Source organism: Polypterus senegalus, chromosome 9 (genome assembly GCF_016835505.1).
Source record: "Polypterus senegalus isolate Bchr_013 chromosome 9, ASM1683550v1, whole genome shotgun sequence".
NCBI classification, from domain to species: domain Eukaryota; kingdom Metazoa; phylum Chordata; class Cladistia; order Polypteriformes; family Polypteridae; genus Polypterus; species Polypterus senegalus.
In genome coordinates this window covers 700317-723486 of record NC_053162.1, presented here as the reverse complement: position 1 = coordinate 723486, position 23170 = coordinate 700317, and the positions used below count along the sequence as shown (strand labels likewise).

At 46.4% G+C, this 23170-nt stretch overlaps 1 protein-coding gene across 1 annotated transcript in view; it reads right to left on the bottom strand.

Annotated features, from left to right (window-relative positions):
* Positions 1-22966, bottom strand: part of dolpp1 (dolichyldiphosphatase 1) — a 28628-nt gene extending 5662 nt beyond the window's left edge. The window contains exons 1-6 of the mRNA XM_039762570.1: positions 22856-22966; positions 15010-15110; positions 10278-10362; positions 8633-8732; positions 3700-3798; positions 954-1082 (exon numbers count right to left, since the gene is read on the bottom strand). Coding sequence (XP_039618504.1) covers positions 954-1082; positions 3700-3798; positions 8633-8732; positions 10278-10362; positions 15010-15110; positions 22856-22931 — 590 coding nt within the window. The 5' untranslated portion in view covers positions 22932-22966. The remainder of the gene's footprint in view (positions 1-953; positions 1083-3699; positions 3799-8632; positions 8733-10277; positions 10363-15009; positions 15111-22855) is intronic.
* Positions 22967-23170: the final 204 nt, after the last annotated feature.

Sequence of the window (23170 nt, the reverse complement as noted above, 5' to 3'; positions counted from 1 at the left end):
GGCAGAGAAAATGTTTAATCTCATGTTTTCATGCAGAAGGGAGCCTTGGCCAATGAATGAGGAGGAGAGGCGGATCTTCAATTCAAATGCACAGCATTGTGGGACTGACGTCTTTCCCACTGATATGCAACACAAGGTTTTTGGAAAGTAACTTCATAATTGACCCAACAATGCACACATTTTAATGATGACACGAGTTATGTAAGAATTTGTAATTTTTTTTCCGTTTATATTTTCACATATTTGTTTCTTGCTGGACTGAGCTGCATCACCATTAACTATTAATTATGTCATAAACTGTCTCCACCCCCACCTCTGCATGAAAACAGATTACATTTTTTTTTCCTTGGCAATCACTGCAAAGCACGTGGGGTAAGTACTATTTAAAAATATATATATATATATATATATATATATCCTGACGGGCGGCACGGTGGCGCAGTGGTAGCGCTGCTGCCTCGCAGTTAGGAGACCCGGGTTCGCTTCCCAGGTCCTCCCTGCGGAGTTTGCATGTTCTCCCCGTGTCTGCGTGGGTTTCCTCCGGGCGCTCCAGTTTCCTCCCACAATCCAAAGACATGCAGGTTAGGTGGATTGGCGATTCTAAATTGTCCCTAGTGTGTGCTTGGTGTGTGGGTATGTTTGTGTGTGTCCTGTGGTGGGTTGGCACCCTGCCCGGGATTGGTTCCTGCCTTGTGCCCTGTGTTGGCTGGGATTGGCTCCAGCAGACCCCCGTGACCCTGTATTCGGATTCAGCGGGTTAGAAAATGGATGGATGGATGGATATATCCTGACTGGAATATTCTTTTAAATTGTTCTTGGTGATTTCATTTTTGTACATTGTTTGAAATATTAGTTTTGAAAAGGGAACTTTTGGGATCACATTTGGTAAGAAAACATTTCAATTGTATCAAGTAAAGCAGATTAGGCGAGTGTCTCGACTTTGTGTTACTCACCAGGCTGCAATCTTCGGGAACAGAGGAGTTAATACCTCCTGTGTGAAGATGAACCAGACAACCGCCATGATGCTGCCTGCTACTCCTCCATATGTAACCTGACGCCAGGAATGGTATAACAGATAAACTCTTCAAGAGAAAATGAAAGGAGAAGAGAAAGCAGTCAGTCAATTGTATTCATTTTGGAAAGTACAAAACACCCACAGAACTTGAAGTCTTAAACTGTGTGTCCTTAGGAGTGTTTTTCTGTGTATTTTTTTCCATATCACTTTATAATTTGGGACCAGGTTCAGGGCCGTGGCTGGATGATATTGCCGTTTGCTTTCTGCTCAGGTTGCGGACAGTGCCAAAGTTTCACAACAGCAGCCTGTATGTTCAGTTGTCAGACTGTTACTGAAAAGGCACACAGGTTTAATAATTACAGACCCACTTCAAATGTCGCCCTTTCTTTGTGAATTACTTGTAATAAGGTAGCTGTCCTGTAGCTTCGGCCTCACCTCACAATTTATCTGAGAAATTCCAGTCTGGCATCCCACCGGTCACAGTACAGAAACGGCACCAGGTCGAGTGGTAAACGACATTCGAATATCCTCTAGAAGTAATTGTGTTGTTGGATTAAGTGCACTGACCAGTCTGTTTAACTACATATGCTGTAGTACCAGGTTGTTGTACCGTGTTAGCCATTATGAATGTAGAGAAAAGCCAAGCAAAATGACCCCTTTTATTGGCTAACTAAAAAGATTACAATATGCAAGCCTTGATTACATCTCGCTTGAAGAAGGGGTCTGAGTTTCCTCGAAAGCTTGCATATTGTAATCTTTTTAGTTAGCCAATAAAAGGGGTCATTTTGCTTGGCTTTTCTCTACTACATATGCTGGAAAGAGATATTTGGCTCTTGGGCACGCGGCCTTTGCATTTACCAAATTAGCCTGTACAGAAGGAAATCCGGTGTCCCGCAGGGGTCACTGGGAACTCTCATTAGAAAACCCCACATTCATTTTCACTCATACTCTATGCAGACAAAACTTCCTTTTAAATAAATAACTTGTCTGCGTGGGTTTCCTCCCACAGTCCAAAGACATGCAGGTTAGGTGCATTGGCCATCCTAAATTGTCCTGCGCCCTACCCAGGCTTTGTTCGTTCCTGCCTTGCGCCCTGTGCTGGCTGGGATTGGCTCCAGCAGACCCCTGGGACCCTGTGTTAGGATATAGCGGGTTGGACGATGACTGACATTTCTCTGAGGATGGCCTTAAATAAATGTGTCAGTGAGTTAAAGTAGCTAATTTGGATAAGAACTACTTGTCTAACCTAGAAATGTTATTTACTGAGAAGAGAGACGCAGGCCACAACAACACAATATTCTATCATTTTTCCCACTGAATTGGGACACAGCTTAGGCACATCTTGGACACCAGCAATTCATATTATATCTAAAACTGCTCAAAGTACCAAAAAATTAAGATAACTTCTCAAAATGTAATTCCTGTATTTCTAATAAGATCAACAGCAGTAATGAATTGTTTGTTGGCTGTTCCAACCATTCTTTATGAATCTTTCAGTTCATTCAAAACGCTGCTGCAAGAACTAGAAAGCACAGACACACAACTCCTGTCCGCGTTTGCAGGATTTCAAAAGCCTCCTCCTTGCATATAAAGCCTTGAGTAGGTAGCCAAGGCTCTTCTGTGCATTGCGATCTCAAGATGCCGGCCTACGAACAACTCGAAGGGTGACTAAAACAACAGAGGAAGGTCAGCTTTTACCTACAGGGCCTCAAAGCAGTGGACTGATCTGCCAGCTTGTCTGGCACACCTCGACTAGAGCTGCCAAGTAACTTATTGCTTATTTCATTGGTATAGAAACACAACCATAATTAGGACCCATTACTAACCTTCCTCTGTTCAGTTTCTCTTCTCCTTAGTGCCACTAAAGATATCTTAGATACTGGGAGCCTTAAACGATTCGGTCATCAGATTAGCCGGCCCAGCACGCACTTCATTATAGAATGACCAGCAGGCTGTGGGGGGCCAGTTGGCCGAGGTCTCCACAACTGTGACTGTGTCTTGACTTTGTCTGTTATGCCTGCCATTATGCTGCTCCATTGTTCAGTGCAAACACTAATGGACTGACATTGTGTGGTCTCACTTATGTTAATCAGTTTGTTGTTCTGTGCGTTTAAACAAACCAGACTGACTGACTGACTGACTGACTGACTTTACGGGTAGTCATTATATAACTAGCATTTTGTAACGCTTACCTGTGGACTTGTTACAGTGCATAGTGAAAGGCGCTATACAAAAAACAGACTGAACTGAACTGAAAAGAATTTCCCCCAAGCAGGATTTATTGCACACACCACACACGCTTGACTGTCAAGTGTTCTGCTTGCAGTCGAACCTTAAAAAGAAGCAGTCCAACAGGACAGTCCAGCTGGGACTTCCAAATTGAATTGGCACATTTTCTGCCAGGCGTAACGCAGTGCCATTTCTCAGCTACAGATCGGGTGGTCCACTGCACATTCTATTAAATTATTTTGTTGTGCTTTCTTTTTTGTTCAAAACTCATTTTGTGGTTTTCTATCACCAAGCATTGGGACACCCGCTGCCTCCATTGATATAACATTAACAAATCAGAACAGGCATCCTGCTCTTCACATCTGTGCCCAACATTAGAAGGAGGTACACAGGAAGAACTGGCACTCGCCCACGTCACTCAACTAGAATTGAGACTAGTAAACCATCTGCTGCACCTGCTGTAGGAGACGAACAAGGCCACAGTTAACAAACTGATTGATAAGATGTGTCTCCACAAGAGCTCCAAACATCTGGCGTTGTTGGTTTGATGCATTCTGAAAGAAAAGAAAAAAAAGAAATGAAACGAAACCGAACGTCACATCAGGAATCTGATCAGCACAGCATTAAGGGGCACTCATTTTCATTGTTGGGGGGCTCACGGCATTGGTTACTGGATGGCCTAAACCGAACACGCACGCACGCACACGCACGCACAAGCACTGGTGACGAGCGCCGCCTGCACAGCCCACCACTCCTGGACTGCTCCTGATTAAAGGCCAGAGAAGATCAGATAATGGAGGCCACAGCGCCTTTGCCCTTCCTGTCACTTGCTAATGGCACGTTACTCCTCCCTGTGCTGCCACGATATGAGGAGTCTCTCCTCTCCCGTCCGTCCGTCCGTCTACCCACACCAGTGTCCTGCATTTCCTGGATCCCCTCCTTCACCAAAGATGTGCAGACAAAGTGAGGGAGTTTATTAAGTGAGGCTTTATATCCTATTCATTTATTTATTAATGTCCCGCTCTGATCTCAAAGTCAAAAAGCTTCACATCAAATCAAACAGAACAAAAAAACAAAACAATACTTTCAATAAGGATATGAAAGCTGAAGAGTTGTACCCATAAAGGATGCATCTGTGCGAGGCAGCGAACGTCTTCACTCAGGTGGTCTTAATGTAGAAGTCAGGCTGAGGTGTGGAAAGGTCGACGTCCAGAGGTACAAGGCTTTGCTTTCTAATTAGCAGAGGCCCAGCTTTCTTTTTTGCTACGTTCCCCACGTGGGGTTTCGGGTCTCATGACACTGCCAACGATAATCTGGCCCTGAGGGACGGCTTCAATCACAATAGTATATGACAGAACCCTCACCTTGTCCGAGTGTACCCAGCTGCATAGGGATGGACCCCTTCCACCTGACCTTTGAGTTCTAAGCTGACAAATCATTCTAATGTGGGATTATTATGCGAGGGCATTTAATGTGCCAAACTACAATGCAGAGTCCCACGGCCTCCACACCTGCCAGAAGAGGTAAGCAGTTCACAGGTTAATCACAGATCACCAACGTGGATCTAAGCAAGTGACCAAAATTCTTTCACAATGTCACCAGTGACAGTCCAGAGAGACAAACGGCTACTTATGCCAAGCCCTTCATATCGGTGTTGTCATGGAGAGTAGAGATAATGTTTCTGAAGCAATGGACTTGGAATGGGGGTCTACACTGAACAGCAGCAAACAATATAAAAACGTCCGGAAGAATCGAAACCCCTGCCTCCGGTGCCCCTGCCTCGATTAAATGAACAAAAATGGATTTTGAAGAATTTCTGAACTGAAGACTCGCCCCCCCACCCCACACCTTAACTGACGTCCATCCCATATTTTTTGTGCATATGAAGATTTGCTGGTGGTTCTTATTTAACGATATTTTAGCAGTACTGTGCATGTCTGAGGCGCGGAGAGCACATGACTGGACGCCTGAAATATGAATTGTGTGACACAAGTAACTTGACTTTTAATGGATGTTTTGATCTTGTTTGCTGTTCTTCAGCGTCGGCTCTCTTTGAGGTCTACAATATCAGAAACTCCATTCTTCATCAACACATAGATTAAAACATGTTCCTGTCCATCACTAGGGACAACATGGGGTAAGTAACTCTTACAAAATGACGATGGAGTGTTCTACTAAGAGCACATTTATAAAGCCCGACCAGCACACGTGACCAGATGCCCCCAGCACTTGGGGTATTCAAGAATCAGCCCGTCTTGCTGCTCTGCTAAATGCTGAATAAATCCAAGTGCTTAAGGCCACCAAATGCGTCAATGTAACCAAGTCCACATTTATATTAGCTTTAGCAGAAAATAAAATAAAAACAAGACGTTTGGCAGCTGCCAACTGCAATCTGAGCCGAGGAAATTCATTCCACAAAAAGTGTTTGGGGTTAAGCAGCTCTTGAATGTCATTCACCTGTTGGCACAATGGCTGGCACTGCTACCTCTTGGCTTTGAATGTCCTCCCAGTGTCTAACTGGGGTTTATCTCACATTCCCAAAGATGTTTATTGGGTAAATTGACAATGTGCATGTGTACCCAGCCCATCCAGTGCTGCCTTCCCGCCATGTGCCCAGTTTGCCAGGATGGGTCTCAGGTTCCTGTGAGCCTGAACTGGATTATGAATGTTTTATGTCATTATACTAAATTAGAAGAAGGAGTTTATGCCGAGACTGTCAAATATATGTCATGAAGAAGCCAGGGTGGGTGACTAGGCACTGTGTCATCCTCTTACTGATTATGATCTTGTTTAGTTAAGTGTTTAGGGCGCCTTGACTGTTGTATGGTGAGCCTAAGGGTGCGGGGCCACCAGCATCTCAATGTGTTACGTTAAGGACTAGCAGGCTGTAAGCAGGCCACCGAGGAGTTGAGCCCTGCTTTGGGTTTCAATTTGTCAATTCCAGAAGTTCCAGTTTTCAGTTTTGGTTTTGTATTCTGATTTTTGGGGACTGCAGGCTTGATGTTGCTAATCGGACTTGCCTTTGTTGTTCAATCCTTTAACACATTTTCTGTTCTCGTTTTGCCTTTTGTTGATTTTTTTGTTTTATTAAAACTTTTAAATCATCACAAACACAGTTTTTATATTTAGGGTCGGGGTTTCTGTAAAGTTTTTCCGAGTCTGGTCCAGTTTAGCCAGGGCCTCACGTGCGTACGTGCGTGCGTTCAGGTCTAGATTCTTTTGTTTAAGACGTTCAAGAGCTGGCAAATCAAACAGAATAAATGGAGTCGGAGATGAAACCCTGGAGGGCTTTGTCAGTGCGTGTTGAACTGCGGTCAGATGCACTTCTGGGGCTGGCCTGGCACCCAGCTACTACAGGGCCAAAAGAATGGGAGAAGCAGCAAGACACAGGCTAAATAAAGACTTTGAAAGGCAATTTGAAAACATTAAATGGTAATGCAGCATGGCATCAGGCCACGCACCTGCAGAGACTACCACGTTATTACGACTTCACGTTACAGCAGCTGTTTCTCAAGGATTTAAGACGTTCCTGGAAATGCATGAAATTTGAGCAACTCCTTATTTTCTTTTGGCACCACAACAGACATATTGCTGCATACATCACCTAACCCAAGGTGGTCCGTGCCATTCTTTACAGTCGAGCCACCTAAATGGGCTTCAGGAAGCGTACGTCTCCTTGATGTCCTGTCACCTGTGAATGTGCAGTCTTAGGAAATCCTTGCCATTAAGTCCTACAGCAGCAGTAGGGATTCACAAACCTCAACTGAAGCCCCTTACCTACTAACACACCAGAAGGGTGGCAATGCCCATCGAGTAAGGCATTACAGCAGGCTGGGCTCAGTGTTCACATTTTGAACAAACTTGTCATCACCGATCATGTTATGTGAAAGATTTCTGGGGTGTTTTCAAGGACCACCCATTGGGAATGAGAAGAATTACAAAGACTCGTAAGAAACTAAACTTCTGGTAGGGTGAAATGGAGAAGCAGCTTGACCGCCAGTGCCAACCTGCTCCACTTCTAGAACAAACCGGGGACTTTGGGAAAGCTGTAATGAGACTGCGTTCACCGGATGTAGATGGCACGTGTTGGTGGTCTCTTTCATTTAGCGGGGCCACTTATATCGTTTGATGTTCTACATTTTGAAGATATTTGTCATGATGCCACTTTGTAACTCATTTTGCATGCTTTTATTTTTAGCCCCCTCTGACATTTTTCCCACCATTAGGAGTTGTGAAAATTAAACTTCACATTAGCACAATATGTTCTTACGTTAACTTTGGTTCACAGCTTTTCCCCGATGCCATTTTGCAGTGCAGTTGCTATGGCATCACCAGGGGTTCAGTTAGAAGTGTGCGGCGCATGACGTCACAGACTTGGCGGTCGGTATAAAGTTCAGTGACGTGCACTTCAGTCGCATGAGCTTCATGGCAGATTCTCTGATTTAAAAGCCGCATCACTTTGTTTCCCAGTCTCCTGCTTACTGGTGTTGGTGAAACAGAAGACGGACTGTAAGTTACTGACCTTAGGCGTGAATCACACACAGTTGTTCGCTTACGTCCTCTCGCAGTGCTGCTCTTCTGTCTGTTGTCAGACATTACAGGTTTGTGCTGGGTGAACATGGGGAAGGAAAAGAGTGCAACACCAGCACCGACTTTTGTTCTGTCTGCTCCCTTAGAATGGAGGAGGAGGAGAAAACACCAAAAACACCAAAGAGGTCAAATTCATGGCCTTCCCAGTCTCAGCCCTAACCAGAAGTTAGTCAGCGTTCATTCTCAGCCCAGCGTCTGAGGAGAATGCAGCTCCGCATCTCAGAAGTTCCTTTTTGTGTTTAGGAGCTTCAGCACCTTGGTACTACCTTTCCTCATCCTTCAGGTAACAAAATTAAAAGGGGCATCCACCGGGACCCCAACCCTTATGACACACAGACGTAACATGCGCAGAACACCAGAAGCGGCTTGAGGACCCACAAGGACGCCTGTGAGTTGGCCTCCTCATCAGCAGGACTGGAGAATCGCAGAGACGTTGTCAGTTTGGACCACTGAGTGATGGAGTCACGCTGGCGTTTTGAAGCTCCTGATAATTATTTCTTTTTTTCCTTCCTTCCTTCCTTTGCCCCTCTGAACACTGCCACAGTTCTGCTTATCTTGGACCCCAAGGCTTTCCAGGTCTCGGTGTGTGTTTGTTAAAATCCACTTCTTGATAGATCTGAACTTGTGTGCGTGTAGAGTCATTTTATTAGGTGCTCTTCACTTTCTCCTGGATGAACTTCATTAAAGGTTGGGTGAATCGATTCACATCACAGTCACCTCAGAGACACTTTTACAGTAACCATTAACAAAAGAAACCATGAGAGAGAATCACAAAAATAAAAAATAAGACCCCCTTACCGTAAATAAAGGAAGAGGAATGAGTACAAGAAGAAAAACCAAATGAACTGCGCGTGACTGGAAGGCATCCCATATTCTGTTGTGACCGTGGCATGAGCACCTAGGGGAAGGAGGACAATGAGAACATTAGAAAGCTTTCATGACCCACTCGCGTAGACTGCCCGCGATTCCCAGCAAATCACACAGCATCCTTTGGGACCGGCAGGTATTCAGATTCTGAATTGTCCATGGAGAGGACCTGAGAAGAAGAGTTCAGTTAATGACACCAGAGTGCGTGTGGAAAGGCAAGCGTGCAGCCCTTGTGTGACTGGCGTGCTCTGCAATCAAATAAGACAAAGAAGAGGTGACCAGTCAGTCCAATTGTCACTCATTTTTTAGTGAATAGAACAATTGCGACAAAAATGGGCCATTTATGCAGGCCAGCTTCTCCAAAATAAAATTGAGATTTGAAGCTCCTGAAAGTCCAACTCTCCATCACAATCCACATATCTATTCTTCTTTGCATGAAGAACAACTTCCTGGCATTGGTGTGAAATCTGCCAACCACGTCCCCATGGTCTTGTTACAGGATTTATTGGAAAGTAACTGCCGCTTCCTGCCCCGTTCGTTATTCAGCGCCCTCAATGTCGTTCTAGTATATGATTACTTCCAGAAAGCGGCATGGTGCCCCCTGTTGTTGGCAGTCAAGTGTCACAGCATACACAATTAGGACTTCCTAATGAGGGCATCACAATTGCCATAATAGGTTAAAATCTTCATTCTTCATAAAAATTCACTGACGACATGTTAGCAGAGAATGCTGATCACTGATTTCATGACAAAGGACGAATGAACCAGGAGGTGAGGCTCTCTCTTTTACTCGACATGCAGGTGGACTCACTAGCGCCACTCAGGTGGGACACAAGACCTCCAAATGGCTCAAAGCCTCTGTACTACTGACCTCTGAGATGCTGGCGTTACATGCCAGGACCACTACAGTGAGCCAAGAACGGGGCAGACACCCAGTTAGACCCCCTCATTCACTCCATGAAGCCCAATTCACATCTGGAACAGCATTCAATCGAAAGTAGATAGGAGGACATTAGGGACTTCAACCTGACGTCATTTGAGTTGAATTGCACGACACAGAGTGTTGCGACATCAACGCAAGCAGATCACGGCGGGCACACTGATGCATAGTATTTTCTGTGGTGTCTGGCAGGATCACAGTGTGGGGTTCCATCACTCTTTTCACTTGACAGGACTGAATGATTTTGGAGTTAAAACTCCAATAAAGAAAGCTGCAGAACTACCCTGATCACCAGGCTCAAACTGGAAAGATGGCCGTCGCAGTATTCGCCTCAAGGTTTTCTTCACGACTCCATAAGGTCCTGCCAGCCATCTCTGTTAGGCCACTGGTTGAGTCTTGGACACTGTCTGGCTATTAGGAGTGAAAGTCTTTGGAAAAACAGGCATCTGGGGAAAGATGGAAAAGCTACACCACCTAAACTCAACTCAATGCGACATCTCTAATAAAGGCTGTGCCAGCCCAATTTGGAGAAAGTTTAGCCACTTTGCTGTGTCCTGGTTAGAGAAAAGCACTCTCTGGGATCAAACTTAACCCATTAATGTAAAATAACCCAACTTCTTAACCCCCGATACTTACCTTCACACGGTCTGGTTTCCTGAATAATGTTCTTTAGCACCCAGTTTACACCTTCATTTAGGAGGAGGCCTCCGAAGAATGTGATCTAAAGAAGACACAACATTTTCAACACTCCAGTGACTGCCACACAGCGCTCTTCTTCATCAAGGGCAGGCACAGAATGACAATCACTTTACATCCGTTACTTACTCTGCGTTATCTAACCAAGAAAACATTTTAAAGAGAATGGGGAGCACAAAATTCTCAAAGCAATGCACGTCAATGGAGACAACGCCGAACAAGAGCAAACAAAACCAAAATGTCCTTGAAAAAGTGACTTGTGTTGCATGATCCACCTATCCAGTCATATGCTCCAAACATGGACGTGTGATTGGATGAGTGCATCGACAGACTGGCAGACAGGAAAGACACTGTGAGACCGAGGGGGAAACTCAGCTTTTAGAGAAACACAGAAATATAATCAAATAACAATAACCACCTTATGAATAAAAAAAAAAAAAAAACCAAAAACACAACAAGGCAGGCAAGTATGAGGGAGCGTCTGCTGAATAATCTGATGGCCGAACACTGCATTATACACAGGATGGGCAGCATTGTTAACAACTGGCAAAATATTTGTTAAATAAACCACTTCCTGACAATTCCCTCATGCACAGCAGGAGAACATTAAAACGGAATCAAGCTCTTGAATTGAAGAGCCGCCTCGCCCGGACTGTTGGTCATTAAGCCACACATCCGGCCGGCACTTGCAGGTCTTTAATTTGGAAATATGTGGCACAGAACTGCGTCTCCACACTTGTGGAAGGGAGCGGTGGACACACGCGAGGCGCATCTCTTTAACTGTTCACGTCTACCTGTACACGTCTCTCTCAGCACGCCGCAGTGTGTTGCTATCACAGGAGGTGGACGGCAGCCAATAAATGAGCAGGACTCCCGACCAATGAATGAGGTCCAATTCAAGAGTTCATTCTCATTTCTGAATGCTCCACTGTTACACTACGATACAATTTCCCAGAAATGGTTTATTTAATAATATTTTAGCAAAAAGGTTTATAACACACTGTGAGAATACGACATGTGGATTACATTTGTACTCACGGATGCCTGTGGGATCAGGAATTTGGTTTTCTTTATTTTCTCAGCCATCACTATAAATAACATGGGGTAGGTGACTAATAGTTTTTTTTTCCCCCTCTTTTGGCTGGAGTACCCCATTAAATTAAATACGTACATGTTGATGAACACCCGCAAAATTGAGTTTAAAAAATAATCACAATATACGCCGAGCTCTTTAACATTAGACTTGGGATGCTGTTAGCTGAAAAGGAAGGAGAAGAAAACAAAAACTCCAGTCAACTGCATTAACGGAGACCACGGCCAGTTAGAACAGGCCAAGTTGTGGTCAAAGGCACACAAAAAAACAACGTACAACGCCCTGAGCCAGTGATTTAGCATGCCAGCCTGAACGAACACGCTGCCCAGGGGTTACTGCTGGCTCTAACTTTGGGCTTTGTTCTCAGTTGTTGGGTTGATTGGTCAGCTAAATCCTTGCATGAAGGCCTTAACTGTGTCCTCACTGGAAAGTTTGTGGGGACAGAAAGATTCTAATTAAAGGAAGCCTCAATGAGGTCCCTATGCCTGGGAGTTGGCATCACCCGCTGTGGACTCAGGAGCTTAAACAGGAGCCCATTCTCGAGTCCCGGGGCAGGCCCTGCATGTACAGTGCACTCAGATGGTACTCGGCCCCCTTCACTGTCTGCGCACTTGATGGTGTTGTACATTTCAGTTGAAATGGACAAATTGGAAAGTTTTGCCCATCAGTCTACACTCAGTACCCTGTAATGGCAAGTAAAGTGAATACATGTGACAAATTTATTGAAAATCAAAACCTGAAATCTCTCATTCCCAGTATTCAGACCATTTGCTCCGACACTCCAAGTTATGGTCACTATTTACAGAGGTCATAGGTCGCTGTTAGATGACAGCTCAGAGAGTTTGGGATGCTTTGTGTTACGAGGGTGTAATAATATTATTATTATAATACAAAATATTTTAGAAACTAACAGTTGCACTTACTACAGATTAGAAGTAGTATAGAGAAAACTGACTGGGCAGCTAGCCACGGTGAATAGAGGTGGGCTGAGATGAAAGGCCATTAACAGACTGGCAATGCAGGGGCAGGATGAGTTTACACGCCTTTAGAGGGGTTGGGTTTTTAGGAATAGAGACGTGGGCTCCAGTGGGCGGAGTCATGCGTTCTGCGCTACGATACTCCACTGATCTGGAAGGTACATCAAAGGAGCCGGATCAACATAAAGAGATGGCACAGATAAACTCGCTCGCTCTCTCTCTCTCGGCAGTCATACCCAGACACACTGTGCCCCCTGTTTCTGCCACCCCATTCACAGGCCATGAGGGAGTGAAGACCAGGTCGGACCAGAGACCACTCAACATAACAAGGCCTATTATCAGACTGCATTATTGAACTCTGCTATTTGGGGCATATTATCTGGAACACGTGAATAAATATGTGATATTCTCTCCTGCTTGATCTCGAACTCTTAACTGCCTGGAGTTCAGCAGGCTTGTGTGCCTGGGGGTCAACTTCCTGGCTTTGCTGAGGTAAGCAGTAGCACCCTGGTATATGAGGTTGCACCATCGTTAACACGGACTTCTCTTTGTGCCAAGGAAGAAGCCCAGGCCCGCCTTCAACCCTGAGTAGGCCCCACCCCTTCTGGTCACAATGCAATAAAACAAAAAAAAAAAAAAAGGGTGGTCTCTGGAGGATGGTGGATTGTTCCAGAACCAGTAAGCAAAGGAGACAGCGACCCTGGTAACTTGTATCAATTTTGGCTCAGTACGCCCAATTCTTGTGCCAACCACACCAACGTGTTTTATTTTGTTATCTTCTGTTTAACACAAAGTCTAAAATCTCTTATATACATTTCTCTTCGGGTTTGTCCTGCTTCCTCTTCAAACCCGGTCACGTCACATCACGTCACCGCCCTGTATCTAGCCTGACCGCGTGACCTTTCACTTTGGCGGGGACGTGACACCAATGGGGTCATGAGAGAGGAGTGGGGAACGCGGTAGTCCAAAGGACGAATAGGAATCGAGGGAGACCGCAGCCAACGTGGGGAAGGGTTTGGAAGAGGAGGAATAGGAATTGAGAAATGCTGTGTGGGCTGAAGATTTGAAGAGGAAGCAGGATGAAACAGAAGAGAAATATTAATATAAGAGATTATGGAGTGCAAACTGATCGCTATCCAAAATTCTGAAACAATCTTCATTCCCAGAATCTCCCTTTTGCATTTAAACACACACAATTCCCACTCAGACTCGCCTTCTCCATGACTATCAACAAGTCCCAAGGACAAATGTTTGCAAAGATCTGCGTTAATCTACAACAACCAGTCTTCAGCCACGGTCAGTTGTACGCGGCTTTTTCTACGGTTAGATCTTTCGACTCATTATCTGTCGTCAACAGCAAACAACTGCGTCTTTCAAGAAGGATTTCTTTCTTCTTCATTTCTGAATTCCTCTCTCACCGTTTTCCGCTCCTGTTCTTACAGCGCCATATGCTACGGTGGGCGTCAGCTAGTTAAACATGAACACAGTAGCTCAGCTGGTGCCCCAATTGTCCTTGCTGGCTCCTTGTGGTCTGCCCACTGGGTCACAACTTTTAGATGTAAAAGAAAGAAGTGCGAGCTGAACTACAGTAGCAGCCAATCCTGACAGTGTGGTGAGAGCCTGAGGTTTGTGGTCATCTCTACTCCATTGGGGGCTTGAGTGAGGCCCTTCACCTGCAACTCACAGGAAAACTCCGAGGTCGGTGGCAGGACTGGCACGCTAGCCACTGTAAAAAACCTCCCCCTGTTCCAGTGTGGTGCGCTTGGGTCCCAATCCAGGTGGCTCATCATGTGGTGGGTGTGCCAATGTGCCATCAGTGCATCCTCCCAACCCAACCTCAGGACCCTACCAGACAAAGCGCATTGCTCATTGTCTTCATGAACTGAGGAGGGGACTCTTGACAAATGAATTGGGGTAGGATGGGCCTTCAAGTCAAAAAGTCAAATCCAAAGGATTTGTTTCTCCGGTTTATGACGTGTACAATCTGTTCTGAATGCATTCATTTAACAATATTTTAGCAAAAACTGCATATGCTTTGAGTATGTGATGGAATGTACCGATAAGCGGATTACGTGACACGAGAAACGTGGGATTACCGCCCCTATGGATGACTTTCATACCGTTTGTCATTGTACACAATTGGTCACCACTGTTCTCCATCAAAACAAGAGGTTACACATTTTTCACAGTCATTGCTACAAAACTCTGAACACATGGCGGTAGGAACATAAAAGACGAGCCTTTTGGGTGAAGTACTCCTTTAAATAAACGATGTTTAGCTTTCTATTGGACAGCATACATCGATTTCACTCACATTTTCAAGTAGTAGCATTAAAAAACGTATTATCAGTGAACCGTGCAACATTACTCTGCACTGTGAAGTATTTACGATGTGCATTCAAAAGATGCAGCGCAGAGCAGCCTATGGACCTTTCTGTGTGCGACCATCTGAGTGACGCTGCCCTGCCCACTTCCATCACATTCTTCTGCAGCTGGAGCAGCTTGACTTCCTTCATTCTCTGAACTGTCTGCCTTGGCAGGGTGGTCTGCCTACACGTGGCATAAAGCCGCCACACAAACACACTAAACGCTGAATACTTACAGTGTGCAGTTCTCTTTTAAACACAATCAGCGTGACGAAGCCGACGAGAATGAAAACAGGAATGAGGCTCAGATAGGCAAGCAGCTGTCCCGTCAAGTCATCTGAAAGAGAGTGAGACGGCGGTTAGTTGTTTGCACACACGATGAAGAGTAGACAGACACACACACACACACATCTCCATTTGACTCTCTAACAGACACGAATGCTGCTGAATGGCACGGCGCCACTCGCTCTCCCTCCCTCCCGAAGTCGTCATATGACCCGCCACTGCAGTTAGTCAGTGGGCTGCACCAGGGTGGACGGGCACTTCTCAAAGTGAACTGGATCATTTACTAGGCTACGGTAGAACCCTGATTATGTGCGCTAATGTGGACCAATTCTACCTCGCATAACACGCTGGCCGCGCCATTTCATAACGAGATCTACAGATAGGAAAGATTTGGCCAATTTATAAGGTGCACCATCACTTTAACATCATGGTAGTGTCGGATCGGTACTAAAATTTGACTTTGGCATCGATGCCAGTTTTTGGACCCCAGCACCAGTGTAGTGAAACCCACCCACCCCGTCTAACTGCAGGCTCCCTGGTGCCACACGCCATCGCACTGCCACCCTCTTGATAGACGTGAAGTCCTAATCTCATGGAAGCAGCAATGTGCGCTTGGTACCGTATTCACAGCAAAGCTTTCACGACCCACCGCATGCCAAGCAGCGTATTACACGTTCAGGTTTGCCTCAGTAAATCGGGGCACAGATTGGCGGGTGGTACGGCACTGTGACTTTTCAAAAGGGGCTCCCTGAAGCAGCGTTGTCTATACGCTCCTGTTCTTTACATCAGTGGGCTGACAAAGTGACCCTCACCTTGGGCCGCACGATGTACAGCGTGGAGTCGGTGAAAATGCGCAGTCAGTCTTCTTGTTTGTCACTTAAGGCTCTCGGGACCTCCAACAACAGTGGCTGCTGGCTTTTGTTCAGCCATTTTCTTAATAAAAAACCATTTTGCTTCCTCCTGCTTTTTAAGATTCCCAGCACTTCTTGCTTCTTTTTTTTTGCCCCTCAACAAGCACTTTAATGAAAGTGATATGCGAAGTGAGCCAACAGATGACCTGCCACCTCAGGGGTCTCGGACTCGCCTCCTGGGCCACCATTTTCATTCCAGCCACTTTCTTAATTTCTTGCCATCAGTGAAATGTGTGATTTAATTCTGCTCTGCCACCCCAGAGGTTTCTCAATCTGTTGACTTTTTCTTTTCTTCTGCATAGACCACCCAAATGTTTTGTGGACAGGAGCCGATTGCCATTTCTCAGCCCTTCTTCATGTAACTTTCAGGTACTCGATGAAGCAGATATTGTCTGATGAGGCAAACGTGTGCCAGTGACATCAGCTTGGCAGGCTAACCTTTGGCACCAGTTTTGTGGCTCAAAGAGCAAAACAAACAATGAAGGGTCCAAGATTTTAAACAGCAAAGGCAAAAGAACGCCACTCAGTTCCGACCGTTTTCATCATCTTAGCGGGTCAGGGGCCATCACAGCGCACTCCCATGACCACCAGTCACCCCCACAGCTGGCACTCCCAGTGACTCACCTCAACAAAATCAAACAGGATGGCTTTACGGGTGCACAGCAGGCACTTGAGGTCCGATACTACTTAGTAAACGTTCATCAGATATTCCAAAATGAACTTTATTAACAGGCCTGCCGTAATGACAGCTGGCGGGCGGGCGGGCAGTAAATATGCAACATCACACAGTGAAATGAAACGGAGCTCACCACCTCGATGGCACGGGTCCTGGCCGAGGTAGCACCTAGTTATCAGGTAACTGGGCACAGCACATCATCGCTGCAAACATGGCGGTGCACAAACGCAGCGGTTGTCGAGCCTCCATGAAGGATTTTCCTGCACTTCGGCGCAAAGCCAATGGACGAGGAGTGTGGAGGAGCGTCGATTCTACGAGGAAACTTGTCAAGGACGTTCAGCCGAGATATTTTGATTAGCGAGTGCTGTAGAGATTATATATAAATATATCGGCCACTTTAGGAAATCTTCTGTCTTAAAACTGTGGAAGAGTGGCTGGGACCTCGATTAGGGTTAATGTCCCGCTGCAAGGCTACCTTTAGAGAAATCAGTCCACACATTGTCAAGTGACAGAAACGCCAGCCCCGCTCACGTCTCCTGCTCTTTGAAGTCCCGCCAAGTACGTTACGTGACATCCATAACCAGAGGAAAAGAAGCAAGAAAAGCAAAGAGTCACAAACTCTAAAGCTGCGCTCGTTAAAACCAACACTTCCCTGCAGATGGGGACGTCTTGACAGGGTCGCTGATCAGCAAAGCGCCAGCTGGGCACTTCAACTCTCCATCGGGTACTTCATTCAAACAAACAAGTCAGCCAAGCACAGCACAGTCTGCAGGGTTTGGGTGTACGCAGGGAAACAGCACTTCCATAATGTCCTGGAGAGCCAAACCTGCCATCTTGGGAGGGTAGACATTTTGTTTGGAAGGCCATGACACGCACCGCTCTCCATCTTCGTTCACAGATGTTTCAAACAGAGCGACACCGTGAGATTTTGTTTAAGGTGTTGATTCGTCTGACTAAGCACTGTGGACTATGGACGGCCATTACCCCCAGGCTGCCAGAAGGAGCCCTCCCTGCGACATGGAGATGCCCCCAATTCCAGCAGGGCATCATGGATTATGTAGTTTTAGTTAACAACCCTGCTGGAGAACGTCAGGGCCGCCAGGGGACGCTCAGAGATGTTTATTTTCCATATAGCCCGGAAGAACTTCCATGTCACGAGGACAGAAGAAATAAAGTGCTTCCGGGCTGATGAAGAAAAGGAGTTTTCACCGGACCCGAGGGATCAGAAGCACTTCCGGGTCCTGGACTGTCACAGACTGTGGGAGACCCCAGACAGGCGAGCCGAGCAGGGTGACAGGGTGACAACGCGTCTGGGAGAGGAGGATTGTTTATTGTATCGATCTTCAGCGATTTATACGAGTACCATGGAGTGTAGGGGGCTTTGTGCACATTATGGTCTAAAGAAAGTCAGTTATTGGACTGTTACCTGGCGTCTGGTCAGAGGGTTCAACAGCGCCCCCTATCTGTCACAGCACGTGGATCTTTTGTGTTATCTTTGCATAAAACTTGCAATACAACCTTAGGTTAGAATGGTAGGGCAAGTCAAGCAGCAGATAGGACACAAATCCACCCCGAGGGAATCGGCCAGCGCGAGCCTGACAAGACAAGGTGCCTGCACGTATTGTTACAATCAAAGCTTCTGGGACAAGCTGTTCACATCGCATGAGTTGGCCAACATCACGGGGTCTGGAGCTCCACGTGGCCTAAAGGACAGACCACCCGAGACCCATCCATCTGGATAGCAAAGATGCCACCCATGCATCAGCCGCACTTCTCGGACACGGGTTCGTCTTTGGTGCTACATGTCAGACAACATGCTGGGTACGCTTTTTAACTCTGGAACTAAGGGGGGCTTTACAACAAGACTTTGCTAGTTTTTGTTTTTACTGCTATTATGCTATTTTAACAAACTTCTATACTTTGTTCATCTCGATCGACTCAATTATTAAAGTAAATGAGAGGCACCGGGTGTGGGCAGGGTGCCTCCAATAGTTAGCAGCACAGGGAAGGCGTGACGGGCCGCACTTGGCTGTCACCCGACGCTGGCGAGTCTCGATGAGCACTGAAGGCGTCTGTGTAAGAGTAGGCCAATCCACACACCATACACTTGGTGGGCTCCACTCGGAGTAACGCTGGCATCTGTGCTGTGTGGATAAAATGAGCCATTTTGACTTGCGAGCCTGTCTGGGCTCTCACGATATTGTAACACACTATTAAACACTTGTTCTTGCATTTGCTGGACTAACAAACAGCATTACAGGCCAAGATCAAAGAATATGACAAAAATATTGACAGAAGAAGAAGAAGAAGAAGAAGAAGAACTGTTAGTAGGAATGAGTGCCTAACTAATTGCAAATGTGTGGGAGGCCTTCAAAAAAAAAATCCCATAGGCCAGGCCCTGCCCAGAAATAGGCCTCACCCCACACAGCCTGAGCCCAAACTCTACTGGCAGGCCAGGTCAAAAAAAGGGCTTTTAAACTTCAGAAACAATAGAAAACATCCAAAATGCATCAAAATGCCAGGCAAGGTAGAGGAATCGTAACACCTCTGGCTTGAAAGGCAAGTCCAGATCTACATCTTTGTACATGAAGATACGGTGGCACCTCAGTGTACGTCCTTAATCTGTTCCTGATCCTTTGATTTATACCAAACAGGACGGATACCAGACACATTTTTCCCATAAGAAATAAAGGGAAAATGATGAATCTGTTCCCACGAAAAAAAAATCCTATTGTTATCAGAGTATTGTACATTGATGGGGTTGTATAAAAGAATTAAAACGCTGCTTAATACTAAAATACGTAAATACAAAAGCAATTTGATGAAATAAATGAAAATGTAACCTCACTTTACTTTTTAATAACGTCTTAGTTTTTCACAATCGTAGATACCGTCATTGTCGGCATACGGTGTGCAGCGCCAAGTCCCGGATACGCATGCCACCTTCATACTTTTTAACAATCAATTCAAATTTACACAACAAAACACAAAATCACGTGAAAATTCACAGAGTTATAGAGCGGGTTGTTCACTGAATGCTAGCAGCTGGCGTACCGACACTCGTGGGTTTGTCTCGAGAGGTAAACGAGGGTAGCGCGCACGCGAGTCGTATTCCAAAGCGGACGTATACCGAGGTGCCACTGTACAGTATTTATTTGAAAATACAAAAAGAGCAAAAATGACAAAAATAGCACAAAGTTTTCTCAAAAAGGCAAATTGAGAGCAAACAAAAGGCAATATGAAATCCAGAACCAAAGACGAAAGCAAATAAATGAGAAGAGCAGAATAATGACGACGACGACGACGACTATGAGATGCAAACTGCAGATGACAGTCCATGAAGCACCGAGGGTCCGCTCCTCAAACCCACCATACGTATACAGGCTGAGGGGGTCCCACACAAAACACAAGGGACTCAGAGATGCCAAATAACAATAAAATTAAACAATGCTTACAAAATGACGCCGAGGTAATAAACACATAAAAGAGAACACATTGAAAGTAATAAAAGCCACCGGCTGAAACATGGAAGGCCCGACTTTCCAAAGAGCTCACCGAGTCGCCCACCACGCCTGAATGTTGCACCACTTGCGCCTTTTCTTCAAATAGCAAATTCAAATTCTCCTCCAAACTTCACGTTACGCCACTGGGGCCTTTGAGGCCATCATCTGAAAGAGCGACATCTCGTCTGTTCAAAGTCCACTGGTGCTCTCTGCTCGGCCATTGTGCCTCCCTTATAGCGCCTTTCCGCCATCAGCAGTACAATCAAACTTGACAGATGGAAACGTTAAAAGGTTCAAGATAAAGAAGCACGCATGCTCTTACACTTCTCTTTGATGAATCCATCTGTGCGATGTTCAGACAGACCTTCACTCTCGCGTATTCCAGAGGCATTTGATAAGAGAGTCCCAGCTGCACTCTGCGCTAATCCACCACTTCATCACGCACTGGTCTGCTATTGACCTACTTCTGCTCTCCGTGTCCCCTTTAACGTCACCACATCGGTGGCCTGGTGACTTTCAGAAACAGGTGACCCGGTGCCACTGCCATTCACATCGGATGGAATGTGACGTCTGGCACAAAGAGCAGCCTGAGCGGGTGCCCAATACCAAGAACTGGCGAGCTCAGCCTTTGTTGCACAGATTACTCTTCATTAACACACGCAAGTAGAAATGACAGAGCGCACCTCGCCTCGTGGCGTTTAAAGGAAATGCATGAGCTCCCATTTTTGATTTGTTACCACAGCAGCACAAGAATGTGAACAGTAAGTCAGTTTGAGGGAGTGACCCAGCGGCCTGCTCTCTTGTAAGGTGCCTCCTGTACCCGTAAGGCCACGCTGAGACACAAACAAGCATGGCGGTGCTTTGGGGACGCAAGTCATAACAAGGACACTTCATCAATCGCAGGAATAACAAAGGTAATACCAAACGTTCAAACAAAGCGACGCCTGGCCACTTGTCCACTTTCGGAGGCCCAACTGGCACCACATGTGCCCCAATCAAGTAGCGGGCACTCAGTCACCCTGCCAGCTGGGTTCACATTGCCCTTCACACTGAGCTGAAGCCATTTTAAACAGCCGAATCCTTAAATATGGCAGCTTCCAGTACCCTGCATGTGCCATCCCAGTTTGGAAAGCTGCAGGGTGCAAACTGGGAGAGGCAGCAGTTAAAAACCTGAAGAAAAAGCGACATACGCACAGCTGGAGTGGCTTGGCGAGTGAAGGAATAGCCCACCCAAACACTGCCTTTTTTTTAAATGTTACCTACTCCATGTAGCTTGTAGTGTCGGCTAAGAAAAAAAAAATTGAATCTCATGTTTTGATGCCAAGTGCACATCACAGAATAGAAGAGGAATAGACGTCTATGGAGACCAACATGGGACAACAGCAGCCACCCAGTCGTACGCTCACAATTTGAGTGTGGACACCTGGTGGCTGGTCGATGTTTAAAACGTGTTCTTGTTAACGCCCTGAGAGTACCTCTTTGACGATTAAGACCACCAGAATCAAACATTAAAATAAATTGTCAATTTATGATCGGCCACCACGAGACCACCTAAAATGACACTCCACATGCCATTATAACCAGTCCCATATACTGTATTCAAAGTCTTGTGAAAAGGGGTACATTTGACCCCTCATATTGCACTGGGGGGGCAACCCTGGTGGTCAGTTAACATGCCAAGCACAACTTCAAGTCCATCTAATCATTTTGCTGAAGGCGCCTATTTGTAAAATATCGTCCAAAAATGAGGATCAGTCCAAAGTGCCCAAAAAGCTCGACCTTCTGCAGAACTCGGATATGAAAACGAGTCCAATGGTATATCACATTTGGCTTCTCGTACCGGCCAAAAAAAAAAAAAAACCCTTAAAAAAGCAACTCTTAAAAGTAACTGAGCCAGTAAGGATAAGAAGAGCGCGGAGGCTAAATGACCGTCCGTCGCGAACTGACACTGGGACAGGGCCACAAAGGGAGAACAGGCAGCGGCAGGGCGTTGAACCGCTACCTAATGGACACTTGTGCGCCTTGACCGCCAGGGGGCCACACTGCCCTTCTACACGATTTGTGGCGAATGTTAACGGAGCACCGCGGAAGGTGCCCAGTCCAGTCCGCTATTCACCTGGGTGGTTGAATGCGGCATGGCCGCTCTTTCCTTCCTTGAAGGATGCGCCGAATGCGACCCGACGAATGGCCCTGCCCTGCCCCTCCTCGGCCGTGTCCACACGAGTACTCGTCGAATAGCCGGACTCCGCGAACCAAAGCGCCACACGTAACTACAAACCGCCAAGAGCGGCCAGGAAAACCCCGACAAGAAGGTGGCCGAACGCATCCCCCACGCCGCCTCGGCTGTCCACCTCCAGCCCGATTTTAATGCTTGATAAAGTGGCGCCCCCGATCTTCAAGCCGACCTCCCGTTTTTTTTTCTGTCTATACTCCCGTCAGCGCGCCTGCGCACCACAGCACACTATTTGGCACCCGCTCCGTGCCATCTATCTGCTCGCGGAGCCCCCGATTGCTCCACACGGCGTCTCACTATTTGGCGGCGGCGCTTCGGCCGAGTCCATTCACTCGCTGACAATCCCGCCCCCACCAGTAAAAACACACACACACTGACACACGCGAGCTGATCTCGTCACATTCACAATGCCTCCTCCGCCACGCTCTCAAAATAACCAGAAGAAAAAACAGCGTTATCATATCTAATAATTACCTGCGGGGTACTCGACGTGTGTGAGGGAAACTGACCGCCACCGAGCTGGGGCCAGGCACTCGTCCACCGCCGCCATCTTACCCGGATACCGGGCGCTGCCGACCGACCAATCACAAAGAAACGCCCGACTTGGTTCGTCCTATTGGAAAGCACGCTTCCTGTCAATCAAACTGACCAGTCACAGTGAACGCTCCGCATTCCTGGCTAGCAACTAACAGCCAATCAAAAGGGGAAAACAGAAGTTGCACATGCAAGCAACCAATCGGAAATGAACGCCGTGTCAAGCCGGGCGCTGCTGAAAGAGCTGCGTGGCTG